At 37.9% G+C, this 20385-nt stretch overlaps 2 protein-coding genes across 7 annotated transcripts in view; one reads left to right on the forward strand and one right to left on the reverse strand.

Annotated features, from left to right (window-relative positions):
- Window positions 1-74: 74 nt before the first annotated feature.
- Window positions 75-6711, forward strand: ASPA (aspartoacylase). 2 transcript variants are annotated; one of them, XM_021524912.4, is made up of 6 exons: window positions 75-466; window positions 2336-2531; window positions 3681-3774; window positions 4180-4287; window positions 4849-4958; window positions 5495-6711. In XM_021524912.4, exons 1-6 carry the CDS (start codon window positions 240-242, stop codon window positions 5705-5707), a joined length of 948 nt encoding a protein of 315 aa, XP_021380587.1. In that variant the 5' UTR covers window positions 75-239; the 3' UTR covers window positions 5708-6711. The 2 variants fall into 2 exon arrangements, with proteins under 2 accessions (XP_021380587.1, XP_021380588.1); XM_021524913.4 differs by having other exon boundaries at window positions 102-418.
- Window positions 156-20385, reverse strand: part of TRPV3 (transient receptor potential cation channel subfamily V member 3) — a 30059-nt gene continuing 9829 nt past the window's right edge. For 4 of the 5 annotated variants that reach the window (XM_085557271.1, XM_085557270.1, XM_021524911.4 and 1 more), the window contains 15 exons: window positions 18852-18938; window positions 17643-17800; window positions 16738-16914; window positions 16413-16553; window positions 15938-16218; window positions 15126-15302; window positions 14149-14307; window positions 13622-13723; window positions 12368-12441; window positions 11614-11779; window positions 11070-11136; window positions 10473-10744; window positions 9952-10064; window positions 9274-9344; window positions 156-8799 (listed from right to left, as the gene is read on the reverse strand). In XM_085557271.1, the coding sequence (XP_085413397.1) occupies window positions 8705-8799; window positions 9274-9344; window positions 9952-10064; window positions 10473-10744; window positions 11070-11136; window positions 11614-11779; window positions 12368-12441; window positions 13622-13723; window positions 14149-14307; window positions 15126-15302; window positions 15938-16218; window positions 16413-16553; window positions 16738-16914; window positions 17643-17800; window positions 18852-18938 (2140 nt within the window). In that variant the 3' untranslated portion in view covers window positions 156-8704. The remainder of the gene's footprint in view (window positions 8800-9273; window positions 9345-9951; window positions 10065-10472; window positions 10745-11069; window positions 11137-11613; window positions 11780-12367; window positions 12442-13621; window positions 13724-14148; window positions 14308-15125; window positions 15303-15937; window positions 16219-16412; window positions 16554-16737; window positions 16915-17642; window positions 17801-18851; window positions 18939-20385) is intronic. The other variant, XM_085557274.1, reaches the window with a different exon arrangement.

The following is a 20385-nucleotide window of genomic DNA, read 5'->3' on the forward strand; positions in this document are numbered from 1 at the left end:
GGAACAGTGCCATTAACAGCCTCGGAGATGTTACTAAATACAGAAACTGAAGGGGAGGCTCCTTGGGGAGGGAGGTTGGAAAATCCCGCCTCAAAACTGAGTTGAGAATTATTGGGAGAAATCCACTCACTTTCTTTCGCGTCTGACCTAACCAGAAGAAAGACTCTCCTACTGGAAAGAATTATTTTTTTGTTGTTGTTGTTTTTTTTTTCCCCCTCAGAGAGAAGTTTTCCTTGAGCATGAGCTCCCCGTGTGCTCGGGTGAGACGGGTCGGGCTCTTCGGGGGCACTCACGGCAATGAATTATCGGGGGTGCTCCTGGTCAGGCACTGGCAGCAGGATGGAGCTGAGATCCAGAGAGCAGGAGTGCAGGTGAAACCATTCCTCACCAACCCCAGGGCTGTGGAGAGCTGCACCAGGTACATTGACTGTGATCTCAACCGGGTTTTTGACCCCGAGAGCCTCGGGTAAGAGCAGTTGTGCTTTCTGTTGTTCTGCTTTTCTGGGTTTTAAAATTCTTTCCAGATTAAAATGTTGAACGCCAGTTCCCCTACTACTTTAACAGTGCAGTCACATAACTGAAATTACTGACCTTTAACCCAAAAAAAGAACAAATTGCATGTGTTAACAGACTCACTTCTATTGCTGGTAGAATCAGTCTCAAACCAACACATGATCTTAAACATGATTTTAAATTGGCATTAGATGAGCTGCATTTGTGTGGAGTACCACTGTTCCGAGTCAGAGTCATTATTTCTCATGTCTTGTGCAATTCAGTTTCAAAGCTCTTCTGAATACAATTACGCTTACAAGAAATAGCAGATAAAAGCAATTAAACGGGAACATCTGAATATCTGTAAGAATGGCACAGAAATCAGGGAAGTGTGTTTAATTCCAGTTATGTACAGCAAAAGGTGAAAACTTGAAATTAGAAAAACTTGGAGCTAGAAATAATCTATTCTAAGGCAAAAGCATAGCCAAAAATCTCAATAATTTAACAGACTAATTATTTTAAAATAAATACTGTCTATAATTACTGTAAAATAGTAACTGATTCTACATTTTTAATAGGATTTGATGTTTCTGTGCCTTTGAGACATCTATTCCAGAGGTGTACTTTGATATATAAACAATCTTAGTATAGTTTCTCACCAGGTAATTCTATTTCAGAAAAGTTTTAATGGCAAAGGTGAATATCACAGAAAGGCATACTTACTGTATATATATTGCAGGCAGTTATTCTTACCCTACGTATCTGGCTTTTCATCTTAGAATTTTGTTGTTGATCATTAGATCTAAAATAAGCAGATGATACACATAAGATCATAGATGACACACGTAAGATCATACACATAAGTGTTGAGGTCATTCTTCTAATTGTTTACTTTGGAAAAGCATACAAAAAAAGTAGTTTTGTTTAGTTTCAGCTGCTTTGAACAAAGAACACTTGAAAAAACACCAGATTAAGACACCTGCAGGTTTCCTTCATATTTTAATTACTATTTCTCAGTAAATACTATGAAGTTGCCTGGTTCTATTTCAGCACTACTGGGTGTTTGAAGTACCTTCCTCTGGTCCCTTAAGTGTAGAACCTTCAAGATCACAAATTATTATACAAAATAAGAAAAAGGAGGGTGAAATCTTGATACTACTGAAAGCAGTGATGTAAATCTCATTGGCTTCAAAAAAAAGTATTAATTAACAGTTTTATGTGAAGGAATGTTGAATTTCAAAGGCAGAGCTAATGAACAGAAAGGTGGATTATATGTACACAGAGTCTCCTGAAATTACAAGTATTAAAACTTTGGAGAAACAGATTTGAGGCAGCAAAATCTTCACTGAGCTTTAAGCATCCTAAAGGAATAGGCTGAAAAAGTCTGGTCAGATCATGAGAAGACAAGAAATAAAACAGGTTAGAAAAAACCTTGAGGGTAATGTCCAAGGCAAAACATCATGGACTGATGTCTGATTATGGTCTGCAGCAGGAGGGGGATCCAATCTTGGAAGTGCTCTGTGTTGTTGCTAAATTTTATTTAGTTTTATTATGCACAGGGGGAAATTTGGGGATGTAAGGAGAAATAAGTAATTTCCACCCAAAATTTGCTTCAATAATTCTAATACCCTTCTGCACAAGACACAGAATAACAAGACAATTACTAGACAATCATACTTGATTTCTTCAACAAACTCAGCCAATTTTAAGTTTGGTAATTAAACAGGTGATTTCAACTCCAGTCAATTTTGGATTTAAAGTCAAAAGAAAAGGCTAATACATATTTTGTTGACTGTAAAGCCGTGGAATGAGCTCACTAATTTCTTTGTGCTGATATTAACAGCAGGCCAGTGGTGGAAGATATTCCATATGAAGTGAGGAGGGCTCAGGAAATCAATCATATATTTGGTCCCAAAGGTAGTGATGATGCCTATGACCTTATTTTTGACCTTCACAACACCACTTCTAACATGGGTGGTACCATTATTCTTGAAAACTCCAGGGATGACTTTACAATTCAAATGGTTCATTATATCAAGGTAAAACTAATTTAAATGAACTATTAAAATACATTATTAGTTGTAATGTTGTATTACTATATATTAATTTGTAGTTTCTTTAAATATACTAATTTTTCTTCTGCAAAACTGTTTAAAATATTTCATTACTGATAAGATGATTTTTTTTTTAATCAGAGGCAACTATTAATTTGATTATAATATCAGGTAATTCAGATTTAAACTCATCATATCTTCATGTACTGAAATGAGCATTATTAAGACTGATGGGCGAAGAGGAATACTTAGAATAACATCTATGAAAATTAATGCAGTTTAGTCTGCTTTCACATGGATCTATCAGGAACTTGGATAAATTTGGGTTATACATGCTAAATAGTTAAACGCTAATTTCATTAAATAAAGAGATGTAACAAATAATGGAAGTAAGTAATGACAATGTTCCCTTATCAGTCATGTGTCTTTAGAAGCTGTTTGATTCTGCTGTTCCTGAAGCTGATAAGTTTTGGTAGAGTGAGGTTTGCAGAATTTGCTAGAATTCTGGTGGCCTGGACAGTGACTGGTGGAATCCAGGCTGGGCCATAGGTGTGGGATTTTAATTTTGGTTTTTCCCCTAGAAACAAGGTATTTTCAGACTTTTTTCCTTATTACATGTATTCTTTTAAAAGGCTTATTAAAAATACACAAAGATCTAAAAAGCTTTTGACTAAAATTATGTGAAGAGTAATGGTGGGCAGTCATTAAGAAAGAAGCTTCAAGTAGCAAAAATGCCAATAAAGAAGATTAAAATGAGGCTTAATTCACAATCTGTGTCCCTACAAGAGAATTGGAGTCTAACCCTAGATAAAATAGTTGAAATCTGCTTTATGGTATTTCGGTTCTCACTTTTGGACCCATGCTGAGGAGATTTTTTTTTCTCTGCTGGCAGTTCAGGACTAGAACTGTGCTCAGTTCTGGTTCAGCAGAGCTGCCTGGCATCAGTTAATGGAACAGGCACCAACAAACACAGCTTTGTGCATTTTCTAAAGATGTCCTACTTCCTCGAGGGCCCTGAAATAAAGGCAACATATTGAAGACATTGTGTAAATCACTTCTGCATCAGTAATCTTTTGTGGCACAACATTTGAAATCATTTTGCATGACAAAGGCGTTTTTAACCCATCCCCACAGAACGCTCTGGCTCCAGAACCTTGTCCTGCTCTGCTGATTGAACATCCCAGCCTGAAATATGCAACGACTCGCTCTGTGGCAAAACATCCTGTTGGTAAATAGCAAACCTAAAGGCTCTTGCAATGATTTGGAAATATCTGTTTTCAGATGTGCTCACTGCCTCACGCAGAGTGCTCTGAGCACCAGGAGCTGCTTGCTTGGCAATATTTACCAAAATGAATGGATGTGATTATCCATTCTTCTGAAGAGTTCTGATTTACACAATCATTACATAACACAGAAATCCTTCAACTCAACTAACCCACTTCTTGCAGAAAATATTTATAATATACGACAAGGACTTGCTTGCCTTAAAACCCCACATAATGCTGTGCTTTACAATCCCTCTTAAACATTAAATACTGACCCAGCAGACATTTATTTTTGCTGTGCAGTGGAAGCAGCTGATGTGTGGTGGTGACATTGAGTGACATTAATGATCTCCCTCATCTCCAAACAGGTGTGGAGGTGGGGCCCCAGCCACAAGGTGTTGCTCGAGCTGATGTTTTGGACAAAATGAGGAAGATTGTTAAACATGGCCTTGATTTTGTGCAACTTTTTAATGAAGGTAATGAGAGGTTACAGCATCCTGTGTCATGTCAGTGGACTATTTTAGGAGAATATTTTAAAAAATGACATTTTACATTTAAACAGGTAAAAGGTGGGGGGAGAATTAAAAAATTAAAGTCAGGCCTGTGCACTACCTAAAATACACGCTGACAAAATAAGTGTTTTTAATTATTTCAGAGTACATTTTGTCAAGGGTTGTTTTGTTTTTAAATAGAAAGAAAATAATACAGTTATGTAAGTCAGAATTTCCATTATTGTGCTGGAATAATAAAGATTAAATACCACTGATAGCACTCTGTGCTGTGCAACACTAGCAAACAGACTTTCATTGATTTCCTCATCTACAAAATAGGTCTTTTTATGTGAAAAGTAACATTTCAGTAGCAAATTTAGACTTGAACTTCATATGCCCCAATACATGACTGGACTATCTTTCTACAACTTGGCTTTGAGGGGACAACCTGATGATTTGAACCATTCTGCAGAGAATAAATAATGCAATGTTCTTTTTAACGGGAGATTTTTCACCTTGACATTAGATTACATTTATTCTTTCTAGGCAAGGAATTTCCACCATGCACAATCGAGGTTTTTAAAATAATGGAGAAAGTAGATTATCCCAGGAATAAGAATGGTGAAATTATTGCAATAATTCATCCTAAACTACAGGTAAATTCTAGAATAGTTTCCTTCTGTGACATTTCCTACTTATTCCTGTGTTGCTTTTGCTACATTGTTGTATATTTTAGTAATAAATATTTAAAATGCCAATATTACCAAAGGATTTTATTGAATATTTTAGGCCTCCCCTAGGGTTAAGTCCTCTCAGTAGAGGTCATACATTCATTATTGCAGGAAGTGTCTTGGGAGTAACTGAACCTAAAATCACTACAAAGAAAAAGCCAATAGGATAGCTTATACTTTAAAATATAAACCTAATTTTAATTCTAAAATGAATGTCTGTTTTCAATCAATTGTGAGCATCTGCAGATTCCTTCTAGTTCACTTCACCAGTGAATCCTGAAAACGAGGGCCAGACACACAAAATTATATATACAAAATTATGTATTAAAATGAAACCGAATTATTTTAAAAGCTTATGCCATAAACTGCAGAAATTTGCATAATTAGCATTAACTCAAGAATCACATAAAATATACAGAAACCTGAAAGTAAATATATTCTATTTATTCTCTTTCCCTAAGGATCAAGACTGGCAGCCACTAAAGAATGGTGATCCTCAATTTTTGACTCTTGATGGAGAAGTAATTCCATATCAGGGGAACTGTACAGTCTATCCAACATTTATTAACGAAGCTGCATATTATGAAAAGAAACAAGCTTTTGTAAAAACAGAGAAAATCAAACTTACTGCAAAACACCTCAGGTTGTCAGTCTCAGAGCACAGCACTTCTTAAGAGCTTTTTTCATATAAAAAGTGGGTTTCCTTGTGAAGTCCAGGGTTATTCAGTAGTAACTTGTGGGATAAATGCAGGATCTAATTTTAAATTGTAATTTAATTAACCTTGCTGAGCACTTTGAGATCTATTGTGATAATGCTGATTATGAGTCTGTTTATTGTTAATTAGACTCCTGTAGATGTAGAATTTATAAATATTTTTATGAAGTTTTTATGAAGAAGCTCATCCAACAGTACTACATTATATACAAAAATTACAGCTTTTCTACTTCATAACCCAAAACTTCAATAACCAACACTTCTTACAATGCGTTAATACTTTAAATTAATTCCTCAGGTAAACAGGGAATTAAATGTGAGACAAAGGAGAATCTTGGCAGAGAGAAACGGGGGTAGGGTGTTATAATAAATGATATTATATGCATATGTGACTGAACCCCACTGTGCTGAAGTGGAAGCCTTGGGGTTTATTTTGTTTTTTTTACTTACAAACATAAAAACAAGCTAAAAACAGGATTTCAAAGATATATTCTAAAGAGCTTTATATTTTATTTTAGTGTATTTCACAGTTAATTCAAGCTGTTTCTGATTTAAGGCAAGATTTAGGCAGTTACTCTGGTTTTGATGAAGAGCAATGCACAAACCATACCTGAGTATTCCAGAATGGAAATTAAGAAGAATTCCATGTGTGGAGACTTATTCTGTATCTGTAGAGACAAAGCCTGTCATAACATCTTAAAAAGAGAAAAAAATGGGGGTTTAATTAATTTTCTAAAGTTTTTTACATATTTGACAAGTAGGTGATAAACATTATGAACTTTGCATAAGGATACATTAATTATTCACTGAAAAACTAATTGTCCAGATAACTCCTATATTCTACCTTTGAAAAGTTATGTCATCCTCATTTACTACTAAATTTAAACTATTTCTTCCTTGCCTTTGTGTAACTCCTATGGCAATAAAATAAAAAAAAAAACAAGGGACAGAATGTTGATTGAATGACAAGTTTTATTTCCTTAATTTAAATAAACATGGTATAAAAAGCACAGAATTACCTGCTCTAGCCATTATCCAGAGTGTCCTGGAGACAGCACGTGGTTGATGTGAGGTGGCCAAGCTCTGTGGCCACACAAGGAGGGATTTCCTCAGTGAGAGGTTTCAGAAGCAGCCCCCAGCTGGTTCCTGAGTTCACCCCCAGGTTTTGTGCCTGGGCAGGGGCACAGCACATTCCTGTAGGGATTTTTGTGCTTTTTTCACAGCCCAGGGCAGCCTCAGCACAGCACAGAGGCCTCGTTGTGTCTCCAGTGGCCTCATGGCCCAGCCTGGTTCCTGAGTGTGTGTGAAGAGGTATTTTTTTTTTTTCCTTTATACAAAAACTGGCACAGAAAGGATCCAAGCAGAGCTGAGCAGCCCCGAGGCAATGTCCTTCCTTGGCAGCTTTGGTGCAAAATCAACAATCAAAGATTCCGAGACCGCAGGAATTCTTCTCATCCTCACATCTCCTTCTGAGAAAGCCAAACAGCGCTGGGGTGTGACGTGGTTTGTGGGTGCACAAATGTCCTTCCCCTCAAATTCCTGTGCCCAGAACACAGCCCAAGGTTCCTGTGGATCCCATCCATCCATCCAGGATCCCATCCATCCATCCAGGATCCCATCCATCCATCCAGGCCGTGGTTGGAACCTCAGGACACGGCGTCTGCTGGGGGCCAGTTGGGCAGCAGGACCCACGCTCACCATCCCTGTAAATATTTTGCATTATCCTTCCCACTGCAGGCTTCCCTCACGCTCTCTTCTGTCTTAAGAAAGTCTTTTGGATCATTTTGCCCACAGCTGCAAAATCCAATGCAATTCTCATTATCATTCAAACACAGAACTGAGTTCCCCTGAGTCTCACCTAAAATAGCACCTTTAAAACTGGCACCACATGAATAATTCTGATGAAAAGCCATGACACTGGAGACACATGTTAATTGAAATTTAAAAGTACACAGAACAAATGTTTCTCCTTATATGTACACATAAAATGGAAAACTAAAAACATAATTAATAGTACTTGGTCATCACAGGTAATGAAATAAGAGCTACAGAAATGCATTACAGAGTCCTCTGAATAAAAAATAGTCTGGAATTGCATTGCACTGAACTAATTTTATTCACCTTGGGAAGAAATACTGACTTCTGATTTTTCTGAAGTGGTTGAATGAAAAAAATACTTCAGAAGAACTTCCAGTGTGGTAACTCTTTATGTAGGAAGATGCAACAGCATGGAAAAGCCAAGGAGGAAAAGTAATGTTGTGACTGGAGCAAAAATCCTCCATCAGGAATTCTACATCTGCCCTGCTATTTCATGGGGAGGCACAGACACGCAGTAATAAATAAACAGCAATAAACTCCAGTTATACCCTGGGGACTGCACAGAGGAAAACAGATCAGGCAAAGCCACTGGGATCTGATTTTCCAGCTTATGGGACCAAGCCCCCAGTAACACTGACAGTCAATGCAAAAGCTGCAAATGTACCCAGAACCTCGTGATTTCAGAATGACATACTTCATTTAGTCATCTTCAGAACTGAAATGCTTTGCTTTTCTCCACAACAAGAACTTTTTTGTTTCAGTGTACAAAATGAGTTTCTTATGAGTTAGGGATTCCAAAAACCAGCAGATTGGGATCACGATGACCTTAGTTTTCCACAAAAGGAAGCAATATCTCACATTTGACCTTTTTTATCCAATTAAACATCTCGAGCCAAGTTTGAGGAGCATCAGGCAAACTTGGACAGCAACAGTTTGAGAGGCTCAGAACTGACCCAGTGAAATAATCCCATTTATTTCAGCTCAGCTGCTCTGAATAAATGGGTTCAAGCCATCAGACTGTGTCACTGAAAGTTTGTGTTCCAGCTGGCTACAGCTGCCCAAAACAACCACAAAGCTTTCAGCACCCACTGCTGATGCTCTTAACCTTCAGAAGAGCCACACGTCAAGCACAGCACAACTAAACAGAAGTTTCAGGCAAATCATCCGTTTCTTCAAATGTATTCAGGGTGTTTTTGCTATTAGTTCTTGAATTATCTTGAATTTTGCTCGGATCTGCAAAAAAATGCATTGTAAACAAAACAGGATATGGTAGAAACTGTATAGGCAAGATCAGAGTTTTGCACTTTTTTTGGTTGTTTTTTTTTGTTAAACACAAAAAAAATGAAAAAATGTATTATTTAAACAGCAAGCTCTCAGTTTGCTACCATATCTTCTACAGAAATTTTTCACCCCAGAGGGAGCTCATTTCTCCAGGACACTCGTGCCCTGGCAGCAGATGGATGGCTTGGATTTCTTGGCCAACATTTATGTCATCCAATATATGTCACAAAACTTGTTTGTCACCAACCCTCTCTCCAAGTCTCTTAAAGTAATTTAACATCACTGCCATATTAACCATTAGTTTCTCTAGCAATAATGTGTGGTTTAATATAAGAGTTTATGTTTTTAAAGGTATAAAACTGTAACAAAAAGCATTTCTAAGAAGAAAAGATTCTGCAAATAGGATGTGATAAAATTCCACAGTACCTGTTGGCCCTGGATCTTCATTAATAAATGAAACATGGGTTTTCCACTCAGTCCATTTCACTTCATTAATCCTGTTTACATTGTACATAAATTGTGTTATCACCATGCATTTTCCCCCATCTATATCACTGATCTTCCCCCTTTATTCCTTCCTGGGAATGTCACACTTGACCACCTGCTTTGCTGGCACTAAAGCCTGAATGTCTTTTGCACCATGTGAAGGTGAGAATAATATCAAGACTACTTCATAATTTCACAAATTGTTAGTACAGTCTTGAAATATTTAAGTACTTTTCATTAAACAGCAAAGTTCTTTAATATGGTAATCATCAATTACCAATCAACTTAACTGTGATTGCTTTTAAGCTGACATTCAAAGGAGATTATGATAAAGTGACATTTACTGCAAACAGATTTGATGCTTCTACAGTCAAAACATATTAAGATGAAAATCTTTTCTTACCAAAAGATTACCTACATAAAAATTTATACATTTTCCCTATTTAAAGAACTGGTTACAACTGAAAAAAAAAACAAAACCCCAAATTAGATTTTTGTGCATCTAGCATAATTTGTAGAGATAATAGAAATATTTTAAAGAGGGTTTTGAGGAGAAATAACCTTGAAGCAGCATAAAGAGAGCAGAATTGATAGCACATGATTCCAGTTTTGCTTTACCTTAAACACACCCTGGTGTCATTTTCAGCCACTTTACACCGTTCTCCCAGCTGGAATTTTTTCCTCAGGCATTTTGGTAAGAATTTTTCAAATTCCAAAATAGTCCTGGCTCTCTATTGGCAGTAAATAGTAAAATTAGTAAGGTTATCCATGGTCTGATTTCACAGCATGCAGTTTGCAGTTTGTAACAGGTCAAGCCTCCACCCACAGCTAACACCAAAACCAGCAAATCACTGACAATTTGTGCAAACAGGGATTCAGATTCGTGGAAAAATAGTGAAACACATCATCCTGTGACATATTCAGGGGATTGAAAGTCATGACAGGGCATGGGTTGGAAATCCAAGCCATGATATCACCTTTAGGATTGTTAATTCCAAAGTTCCTACGGTTCTCTAATACTGGAATTATTTATTTCTATTATTCACACACAAAACCAAATGAGTATTATCTTTAACACTTAACCTGCTGTGTCAGCATGAGGGTTTTAACCCAAGCACCTCCCAAATTCCCAAACAAACCTGGAGTTTCCAGATGTGCTCACTCTCCTTAGAAATATCCTCCACCGTTTCTCCCATTAACGCAATCAGCATGTTCAAGAGAAGAACAAAAGTCAGCACAACAAAAGTTATGAGGAGCAGGAGAAACAGCACGGGGTACTTGGAGTTCTGCTGGATCTCCAGGTCACCCAGACCCAGGGTGAGCTTGAAGAGATCCATCAGGACAGGTCCCAGGCTGCTGTTGGCGTGGCATTCCCCACCCTCCTGGCACGTCTCAATCAGGGCAGCCAGAGCTGAGAAGAAAGCACAAGGAAGTTTCAGTCACAATCACTATTTAGGAATACAGGACACTTCATCCCAAAGAATTGAAACTGCTGTAGAGAGCCAGAGCTGCCCAGCCACACAGAGCAGCTGGGTGACAGCTCCAGGAGCAGAAAGTGCCCACTTCCAAATGAGATTCCAGGGATTTGAGACCAGGAGACAAACCTGTTCACACCTAAACTTAACATCCAGAAGAAACCCCAACATGAGCTCTCATGAAAACAGGGTTCTTATCCATAACAATGCTAACATTTCTACTCACACTGAGCATCAGTGCTTTTCTGCAGGAACACTTACCTACACCAAATCCCAGCAAAAACACGATGTAGACAACTAAAAACTTGATCACATCTTGCAGGATGACCTGAAAATAGAATGAAACAGTTGCCTGAAATTAAAATTCAGAACTAGCTTTGTGCTTTTGAATTCTGCAGGGGTACAGGTGAGGCACACACTAAAGCATCAGACTGCTTTCCTTGAGCAAACAAACCCAAAGGTCTGATTTTTTTATCTCAAGCCTCATGTGCTCTCTGAGAGTGACTAATTCTGTACAATACAGACATTACAGATTGTGATGCAATTAAACTGCAGAACTATATTAGCTGGAAAAAGCACAAGCTACTCACATATTTAATGTAATAAAAATGTCATTATTAAGGTACAAACTAGTTCCTGCTGTTGAAGAAGAACAAATAGTGTGTTCCGCTGAAATAATGCATAAAAACTGGAAAGAAGATATTTTAAAATGAACTATAAAATACAAATAATTGCTAAATATACTTGATTTGGATTGCAGAACAATGGAGTATCATCAGGCAGGTAAAAGAAAAGAAAAACTTGCCTTTTGAATCATCACACTGTAAATGCCCATGGACTGGAAGCCTCTGGTGAAATAGAGCATATTGGCCCAGCCAAGGGCCATTGCCAAAACAAGACACACCAGGTGTTCTTTGTAGGAAAACAAGTACAAAAAGACAGAGAAGATCACAAGCAAAGCTTGTATAAAACTGTTAAAAAACAAACATATATGTAAAAGAGAAATTACTAGCACAAAACCAACAACAGAATGGAAAAATACGAAAACAAGATTTCATTGCTCTTTAGGCTTAATTTGTAATTTCATGCTGCTTTTTTATTCTCCCCATGAAACTGGCATTGTAGTTTAATGATAAAATAGTTCAGTGCAAGCAGTGTATTAACATATAAGGATTATATTTATTAAATTTATTAATTTAGGTAAATTATTCTCCCCAAAACAGCTGCTCAATGAAGATACTGCTGACAGAATTGTAAGAAACCTTATAATACTTAGAAGCCATTTAATTGCAGCTTTAGCTTAATGAATTGATAGAATCATTACAGATTTTCCACAAACAGGGAAGACATTGGCAGGTGGGAAAAATCCACTCCATGCACATCAGCCCTGGTATTGTCACTGACAGTGCAAACAAGAGTTTTTTACAGAAAAGCTGCAGGCAAACTTACATCCATCCCTCTAAAACTGATAATTTTGAGGGGAAAAAGTAAATATCTGATAGAGAAGCACATTCTCTGTAACCATGAGATAGAAAAAAATATATACACATCAGACTTACAATGCAAAGTGGAACCAGGCATCAGAGAGAATGGACTGCAGGTCTGAGGGCCTGAGCAGGAAGATGGCCACACTCTGTGCAGGCAGAAACAGAAAATGCAGGCATAGTGAAGAGAAAGGAGACCTCAAAACCTGTTTTTCAAAATAACTAGTGCTCCAAACCAATCCATCTACTGACAAGAGGTGGTAATCTTTAGAATGATTTTTTTTATAGAGCTGTGTCCTAGGGTGATGTTATGATGTTTGTATCCCCAGCTGTCTGTCCTGTTGATGCTGGATGTTATGTTTGTGCCTTCAAGACTGGCTCTGAAAAACCAGGTTTGGTTTTGTTATCACCCTGCTCGCTCCCCCACGGGCTGCTGGATACAGACATAGTGCATAGTGCTGCTTTTGCTTTTGGCTTTTGACTTTGTTCTTCCTCTTTGCTCTTGCCCCTGCTTGCCTTTGTTTTTGCTTGTTAGTTAAGTTTAGCTGGGCAGTCTGAATTTTCCCCTGGACTGTCTTTCTTTCCCCTTTTTTTTTTTGGAACCACTTGAACCTGCTCTGGGCTGGGACCTGGAAAACACCAGGAGTTTGCACTCTGTGGGCTGCAGCAGCAGGGACTGATAACAGAGCAACCACTCCCAGGAGAGACTTTCTGAATTTGTCATCACCTCAGAGTGGTGAAAAAGTTTTGTCATCTGCTGTTGTTCATTTTTTTTTTGTGCTGGGGAGTGCTTTGCCTGTTAAACAAACACATTTTTTCCACTTCTCTCTGAGGAAATTCTTCTCAAACCAGGTTGGGGAAGGGGCTGTGGGGGTTTGCTTTCTGGGAGCTCCTTCCAGAGGTTTTCTCCCAAATTTGCCCTAAACCAGGACAGGCTGTAAATTCAGAGGTTCAAATTCTGTCATCTCTGGAATAATTTAAGTTACTGGTTTTAATTACTTACAGTACATGGCAAAATTATACCACAGGATTTGTTTTTCATTACATTTTGCAATTATTTTGTCCTTAAAGCCAATAATTTGACAATACTGATATTATACAAAGATCTCTGCACTAGCAATTTGAAAAGCAAACATCCTTATATTTATTTCACAGTTGTAATCAAATATATAATCAGGGTCATAAGTGATTGTGCCAAAGATTTGAAAATTACACATGTCAGAGACACTACATGTGTATTGCCAATATCAGCAGCAGCATATTCATAAATTTAGAGAAGTTCTTTACAAATTAGCTGTATATTTGTTTCCAAAAAAAAAAAAATCTTACCTCTTTTATGGCTAAAAATATTGCTCCTAACATAACCATCACCTGTCCTGACAACTGCAGCCACCCCACTCCTTGAGTCAGAGCCAGTGGATAAGGAGGAGCCTGCAAAGAAATCCAGAAGGAAAATTTCAGCTCCATCCCTGAAGGGTAAAAGGCAAAGCAAGAGAAACCCTCACTCCTGTAACTCTCTAAGTTCACAATTTCTTTCCCTCCAGGGAGAATTTTCTTTATGTATTTACACAATGAGCCCCCTAACAGAGGTGTTTGAAATATCAGAAGTTTCTTTCTTAAAGGAAAAAAAAAAAAAACCAACCTTTTCCTACCTTCAGAAATTCCACAGTCTTTGTATCATTTACTTGTATTTTAGGTCACTTCCACAAAATGCAAATCTGATGTGGGAGAACATGGTCTCTCTATACCCAGATACTCCAATATGTAGCCTTGCTTTAGCATTTTAAATACAATTCAGGAAATACCATTGTCTTTTAAATCAGTACAATTTGGTGAGGCTCAGCTGCTGCACTCACTTCGTTTGTATTGGGCCTGTGGTAGGAAACCAATGTTAATGTTACATTGTACAGGAAATAAAAGCAGCAGGACATGAAGAACATGTGCCTTGCAAACTTCTTCCATTTCATCCTCAGCAGTGAGTTCAGAGGCTCCAAAGTCAGCATCTCGTGACGATTCTGAGGAGAAAAATAAAATACATGCAAAATTTAAATATTTCAACTTCCTGCCTGTAAGGGAACTGAGTTTTAGGTGTGAATTTTGTGTATTTTATTCCATGCTATCCTTGCTGCTCTAGGAACACCTCTGTGCTCAGGGATGTGCCAGACCTTTCTGGGATGGGAGAAAGAGACCATTCCTCCTCCTGCTGGGATAATTCCCAGCCTGGTGAATTATTTCTGAGTTAAACTCTCCTGGGAACTCCTGGTCCTGCTTCCTTCTGGAAGTTTTGGAAGAATTTGAATTCAGCAAATATAAAATCTTGGCTTTGTAAATCAAACACTCCTAAACACCTAAAATACAAACCTGTTAAGTAAAGTTTATTTGGTCTGACCAGCTTGGCCATATTTATGTTCCTAAGTCAAATTAATGCTTCAAATGTAGGAAAAGACACTCCCAAAATATCTAACCTGTGTTGTAGGAGCTAAATGCATATTTGCTTACAGCTGACATTATGCAGCATAAAATTTATCCTGCTCCTGATACAATAACTGAGAAACACGAATTCCTGTTCACAAGCAAGGCTGACACTTCTAAAATGGGGGTACTGCCAGAAAAAAAATTGTTTTACTATATATTATTGTAATTATTATATTTATTATATAAAAATATTTTATTTATTTAATAGTATATTGCTTTATATTTTTATTTAAATAATATTTAAATAATAATTTAGATTTAGTAATTTAAGTAATGTTTAAATATTTAAAAGAATTTAATCATTTTTATCGTATTTTTAATAATATAGATGTTTGGTTTATATAAATAGGCAACTTACACCAATATTTGTATTATAGACAATGATTTCCAGTACTGAGTTGTCAGCAGTGGTGTCCAGCTCTGTCAGGTCATACAGAGAAGATTGAACAGGACCATAAGCCCAGTCTGTGAATTTTCTTGACAGGCTCCTGTTTGGCTTCTCTCTGATCTCTCTGCTCAGGATGTACTTCAGAATCTAAAACATGAACAGATCATTTGTCAGCAGCTGTGCTGTTCATGGGAAAGAAGAAACACATGAATACACTTGCCCAAACTCCACCTTTTATCTTTAACATTTTGTACAGTTGTTCAATTTAACATATTTGTAATTTTGTTATTCAGTGAGGGGTGCTGGAGGTGAAAAACCTCTAAGAAATAAGTTTAGTGGTTTTAATACCTTCAGATTTTCTGTCAGAGATATTTTTCTAAAGGATGAAAGTACAATTTTCTATGTGTTCATTTATGCCTTCCTTAAGGACTTAATTCCTTTCTAAATCATCTTACTGCCAATTCTTTACACTACAGTTGATTTATGCAAACCAAACTCTACAGCAGTACAACAGAGCAGTTCTAGTGAGATTTCTGAAATTGTCTGGTGGTAAATGCAAAATTTCTCTACTACAGAAGCCTGGTTCTAAACAGCTTGTGTAGTTTGTACAGAGGGAGGGAGTTACTGAGAAACCCTGAAGCATTTAAACAACACTGCAATGGAAATATCTGTGTTTTGAACAACATTAGCTCACTAATACTGATACAAAACAGCATAACCAACCTGGAATGAGATGTGCCAGAGCACAAGTTTCTCCTAGATGCTACTGAAATCACACCCACCTCTAATTTCCCAGTTTTTGCAGCTAATTGCAGCGGTGTCAAACCCTCCTTATTCTTGGTTGTTTCCAGAGTTCTGTCTTTACTTTTCAGCAGGATCATGTCATACATTCTGATCACAAAATCATTCTGTGTTTTGGAGTCCTCTGCCACGGTCACTAATGCATGGAGGATGTTGTTTCCTCTGGAATCCTGAGAGGAAATATTGGTCCTGGCATTGTCCATTAACAGCTCAATTATGTCTGGCTGGTTGGTACATGCTGCCAAAGCCAGGGCAGTCTCACCTGCAGAATCACAAAATGCAACAAGTGGTCATGGCTCATTCCAAGCATTCAAATCAGAAAAGAAAATATTGTGTTAAATATCTTAATATGTGAAAGCACATTTATATATTGACTGCACTGGATTAAGCTCTTGTTTTATGGAGGTTTTGGTTATTCCTTCTTAACTTTTCCAGAAAAATCTCAATTCCACTTACCAAAATAAAAGCCTTCATGCTTGTGCTTGGGATTAAAGAAAATACCCTGGGCATGAGCATTGACATCTGCTCCTTTCTCTATGAGGCTCTGGGTGATTTCATACTGTCTCCTCTCAATGGCAATATTTAGAGCTGTCTGGCCTGAAAAGCAGACACAGGAATTTAGGGCTGAGTCTCTCAAGTACACTCTGAAACATAAATGATGTTTCACAAAAGATGGCACCAGTGATAATGAATAAAAGTTGGTTCAAGGGATTTAAACCATCATTATTTTATTGAGGTTATGTTTAACCATATAACTAAAACAGCTATCAGATGGCAATACCTTTATATGCCTCTTCTGTGTATGCTGCATTGATGAATCTCTCCAAAATGCCATTTTCCTCTGCAAAGGACAGGAGCATGTTCACTATCTCATTTGTGTTCTGGTTGATGTTCAGCAGAGCTTTCATCAGACAAGTTTTGCCAGTGTCTGCAGCTGTGAACTTCTTCATCAGGTAATCTACAAGAGTGAATTTTGAGTTCAGATCATTGTTATTTATGAAATTTCTGTTCATTAAGGGTGAAACCTGAGGATACAGATGAACAAAAACTATGTGCCAAACCATGACTCCATCCTGTTCACTTTGTTCTTGAGCACCAAAGCAAACTTGGTGTTCCTGTTGGACATCCTGGTGCCGTAACTGCCAAATTCTCAGGGAAATAAAGATAATTCACAAGGAAATAAAGATAATTCACGGGTTTGGGCTGCACCTGAGCTGCCAGAAGAGCTGGCAGCCCACCCCTGGTGCCTTGAGAAGGCTGACCTAAAATGGAGGCTGGACAGAGTTAAACAAAGTAGGGATTTCTTAGAATCCTCAATGGATCCACCTTGGGCAGCACAAGAGCCCAGCCAGGGCTACAGCCAAGATCAACCAAATTGGTCACAAACTGGACACAAGGTCTCCATTTGCATATTGGAGTAAATTGTCCAATTACAGCCTAGGTTATGAAGTCCCATCCTTCTTGTTTTTCTCTCTTCAGCCCACGTGGTTTGTGCTCTTGGGCCTGAGATTTGGATCATTTGTCCTTGGTGCCCAGCTGGAGAAGGAATTGTTTTGTCTCCCTGCTCTGCGCAGAGAGCTCACCATCCCCTAATACGAAGCTCAGAAATGCAGAGTAAAGCAGCAGAGAATGTGCAAAACATAAAATCTAAGAGCTGAGGCACAGCCTGGGTGCCTCAGGGCTCACCTGGCACGGGCAGGGAGGTGCAGGAGCCCGAGCGCTCCCTCAGCTCGGCCAGCAGCCGCTGCAGCTCCTCCGCGTTCCCCTCGGACACTGCCCGGAACAGGTTCCTCTTCAGCTTCTTCCTGGCACTCCTCAGCTCAGGGTCTTGGCATGTGGTAGCACTGAATTGGAAGAAATCATCATGAAGTTGCTGGTGCAATTTATCCTGGTTTATTATTTTTTTTTTTAAGAAGAGTAAAACCGAATACAGTTGTTGGCCCCAGACTACATAAACTTGCCCCACTGCCATGTATAGCTCAGAGTATTTTTCATCTTGCTTATCTGAAGCTAAGTGGGGTGTTGAGAGGCTGCTTTATTATAAACAGCACATTTTCCAAGTATTTTGTGTTTTATTCAGTTTGCCCATCCTCCTAGGATAAAGGCTAAGGAACACTTCTTTGCTCTGCCACTACTGACTGCAGTGCTGAGGTGACTTTGGGCTGCTCTCACTGCAGAAGACAGATCTTAACCTCACATCTTAAACCACTTTCTGATCATCCTTTATTCATGAAACTTCTGGTGCAATTTATCCTGGTTTCTTTTATTTTTTAAAAAAGGGTAAAACCAAATATAGTTGTTGGCCCCAGACTACACGAATTTGCCCCTCTGCCATGTATAGCTCAGAATATTTTTCACATGGCTTATCTGCAGCTAAGGGGGCTGTTGAGAGGCTGCTTTATAATAAACAGCACATTTTTCAAGTATTTTGTGTTTTATTAATTTGATTATATTAATTTTTATTCATTCTCCAAGAATAAAGGCTAAGGAACACTTTACCACAGCTGACTGCAGTGCTGAGGTGACTTTGGGTTGCTCTCACTGCAGAATACAGATCTTAACCTCACATCTTACACCACTTTCTAATCATCCTTTATTCTGGAAAAAGAATTATTTCATATTTCCCCCAAGCAGAAATACTCCATGCCTGGTTGTGGTGTGTGGGTCCTGCATTGCCATCTAAAAAAAATCCATTTTATATAAAGAATCCTCACACTAAATATGAAAATTGAGAGATTAGAGTTGTTTATTTCAACATTTAATTATTAAAAGATCAGAAAGGCATGCACACATGAACTTTTATCCTAAAACTGGCAGGAAAAATAGGTAATATCTACCTTACTACATATTGAATCAGTTGAAAATGTGTTGAGAAATATTTGTGCCTTCACTCACCCACAGCTGTCCACATTAGGGCTGTACTCTGTGGCATCATCCTGAAGAGACTGAGGGGAATCCATGTCTTCCCCATTTGCAGATGCACTGCAGGAAAGAAAAACAAATGTGCCAAAATATTAGCAGGTATTTTGGCAAACTGAATGAAGAAACATTCAATGGTAGGATAGATTATCTGCACTAGAGCTTAAATTAGCCCAGTTTGACATTGGACTTTTAATTCTATCATTTTATCTCCCAAATGGATTTTAAAGTGAGTGATAAAAATTAAAAGACTCTCAGGATTTTATTATATTTAAAAAAAGACCACATTAGGAAAGCAATCTGCTTTGTGTTTTATTATTTCACTACAGATCCTGAAACCGTGGGAACTTTATTTATTTATTTTTTAATGATCATTGCTTTTTATACATCACCGTGAATGCTTGAAACTTGCATTCTTCCTTTTTACATGCTTAATTTGTCATCTGGCACAAAACAAGTGCTAAATCAGTGGCAGTGAGTAGGTTGCAAGCCCACAACGAAAGATTTACCTAAAGATTTACTACACAGAACACTGGAGGCAATTCAGGAGTGTTTTGTGGCTGACTTGAATGAAAGAAATTGAGGACTGGGCCCTAAACAGATGTGTAGGTGATATATTTAAAGGATTTTCAATGGCATGGATATTTTGTAATTGCTGTACATAATTTCCACACAGTCCCAAAAGCAGATCTGACTAAGAAAAATTAAGATAAATGAGTTTCTTACTTATATTTTTGTTTTCTCTAAGGTTCAGATTGGATGAACTACCTCAGGTTAATAATTTAGGGAACCTGAGCTATTAATTATTGGCAAAACAGATGCATGGACAGCATTGCTCTGCAGGTGTTCCCTTCCCTCTGAAATAAATCTGGGAGCTCTGAGTCCATTCCTAATCCATCTGTCTCCTCTGCAAAAAGCTGAGTAATGTGGTGACAAAGCACATGTGCAGGTCACTTCCTGACTGAGAGGGGGAAATTTGGACACCTCTCCTCTGAAACCAAAACCAGCCTGTCAGCCAATTCCTAAAAGCTGACCAGACATCCTCAGCCACAAAAGACTTTGGCCATTCTGGGCCTGTGCCAGATTTGTGACATATTTCCCTTACTCATAATTATTGGTTGTTAGTACCCCACACATTTTTTAAAATTAAATGTATTCTTCCCAGTCATAATTTTTCTCTATTCATTCAGCATAAATGGCTGCTTTAAATATTTCAGATTCAGCATTTCCACATTTGATTGTTAATGAGCAATAGAGAGAAGACGTCAGCAGCCAGCTGGGAACAGCTAAATTAGGCTGTGGTCTTCACACAGCAGAAAACACCCAAGTGAGAGCATGGAGTTTGTTCTAATAAGAGGCTAAGAGTAAAAAAAAAAATATTGATTTTTAAATTTATTCAGATCTGAGGCCTGATTTATTCCATAGAAACTACAGCAGTAGATAAAACCAAAGATAAATCTCCAGTGAAGTTCTGTCTTTGAAGTGTCCAAAAGCTGTAAAAAGTCATGTG

Source organism: Lonchura striata, chromosome 19, assembly GCF_050655825.1.
Source record: "Lonchura striata isolate lonStrDom1 chromosome 19, ASM5065582v1, whole genome shotgun sequence".
Lineage (NCBI taxonomy): Eukaryota > Metazoa > Chordata > Aves > Passeriformes > Estrildidae > Lonchura > Lonchura striata.

Coding starts and splice junctions, on each gene's coding strand:
- ASPA (XM_021524912.4), top strand. CDS start 240: ATGAGCTCCCCGTGTGCTCGGGTGAGACGGGTCGGGCTCTTCGGGGGC. Junction 467..2,335: donor TTTGACCCCGAGAGCCTCGG/GTAAGAGCAGTT, acceptor TGATATTAACAG/CAGGCCAGTGGTGGAAGATA. Junction 2,532..3,680: donor AAATGGTTCATTATATCAAG/GTAAAACTAATT, acceptor CCATCCCCACAG/AACGCTCTGGCTCCAGAACC.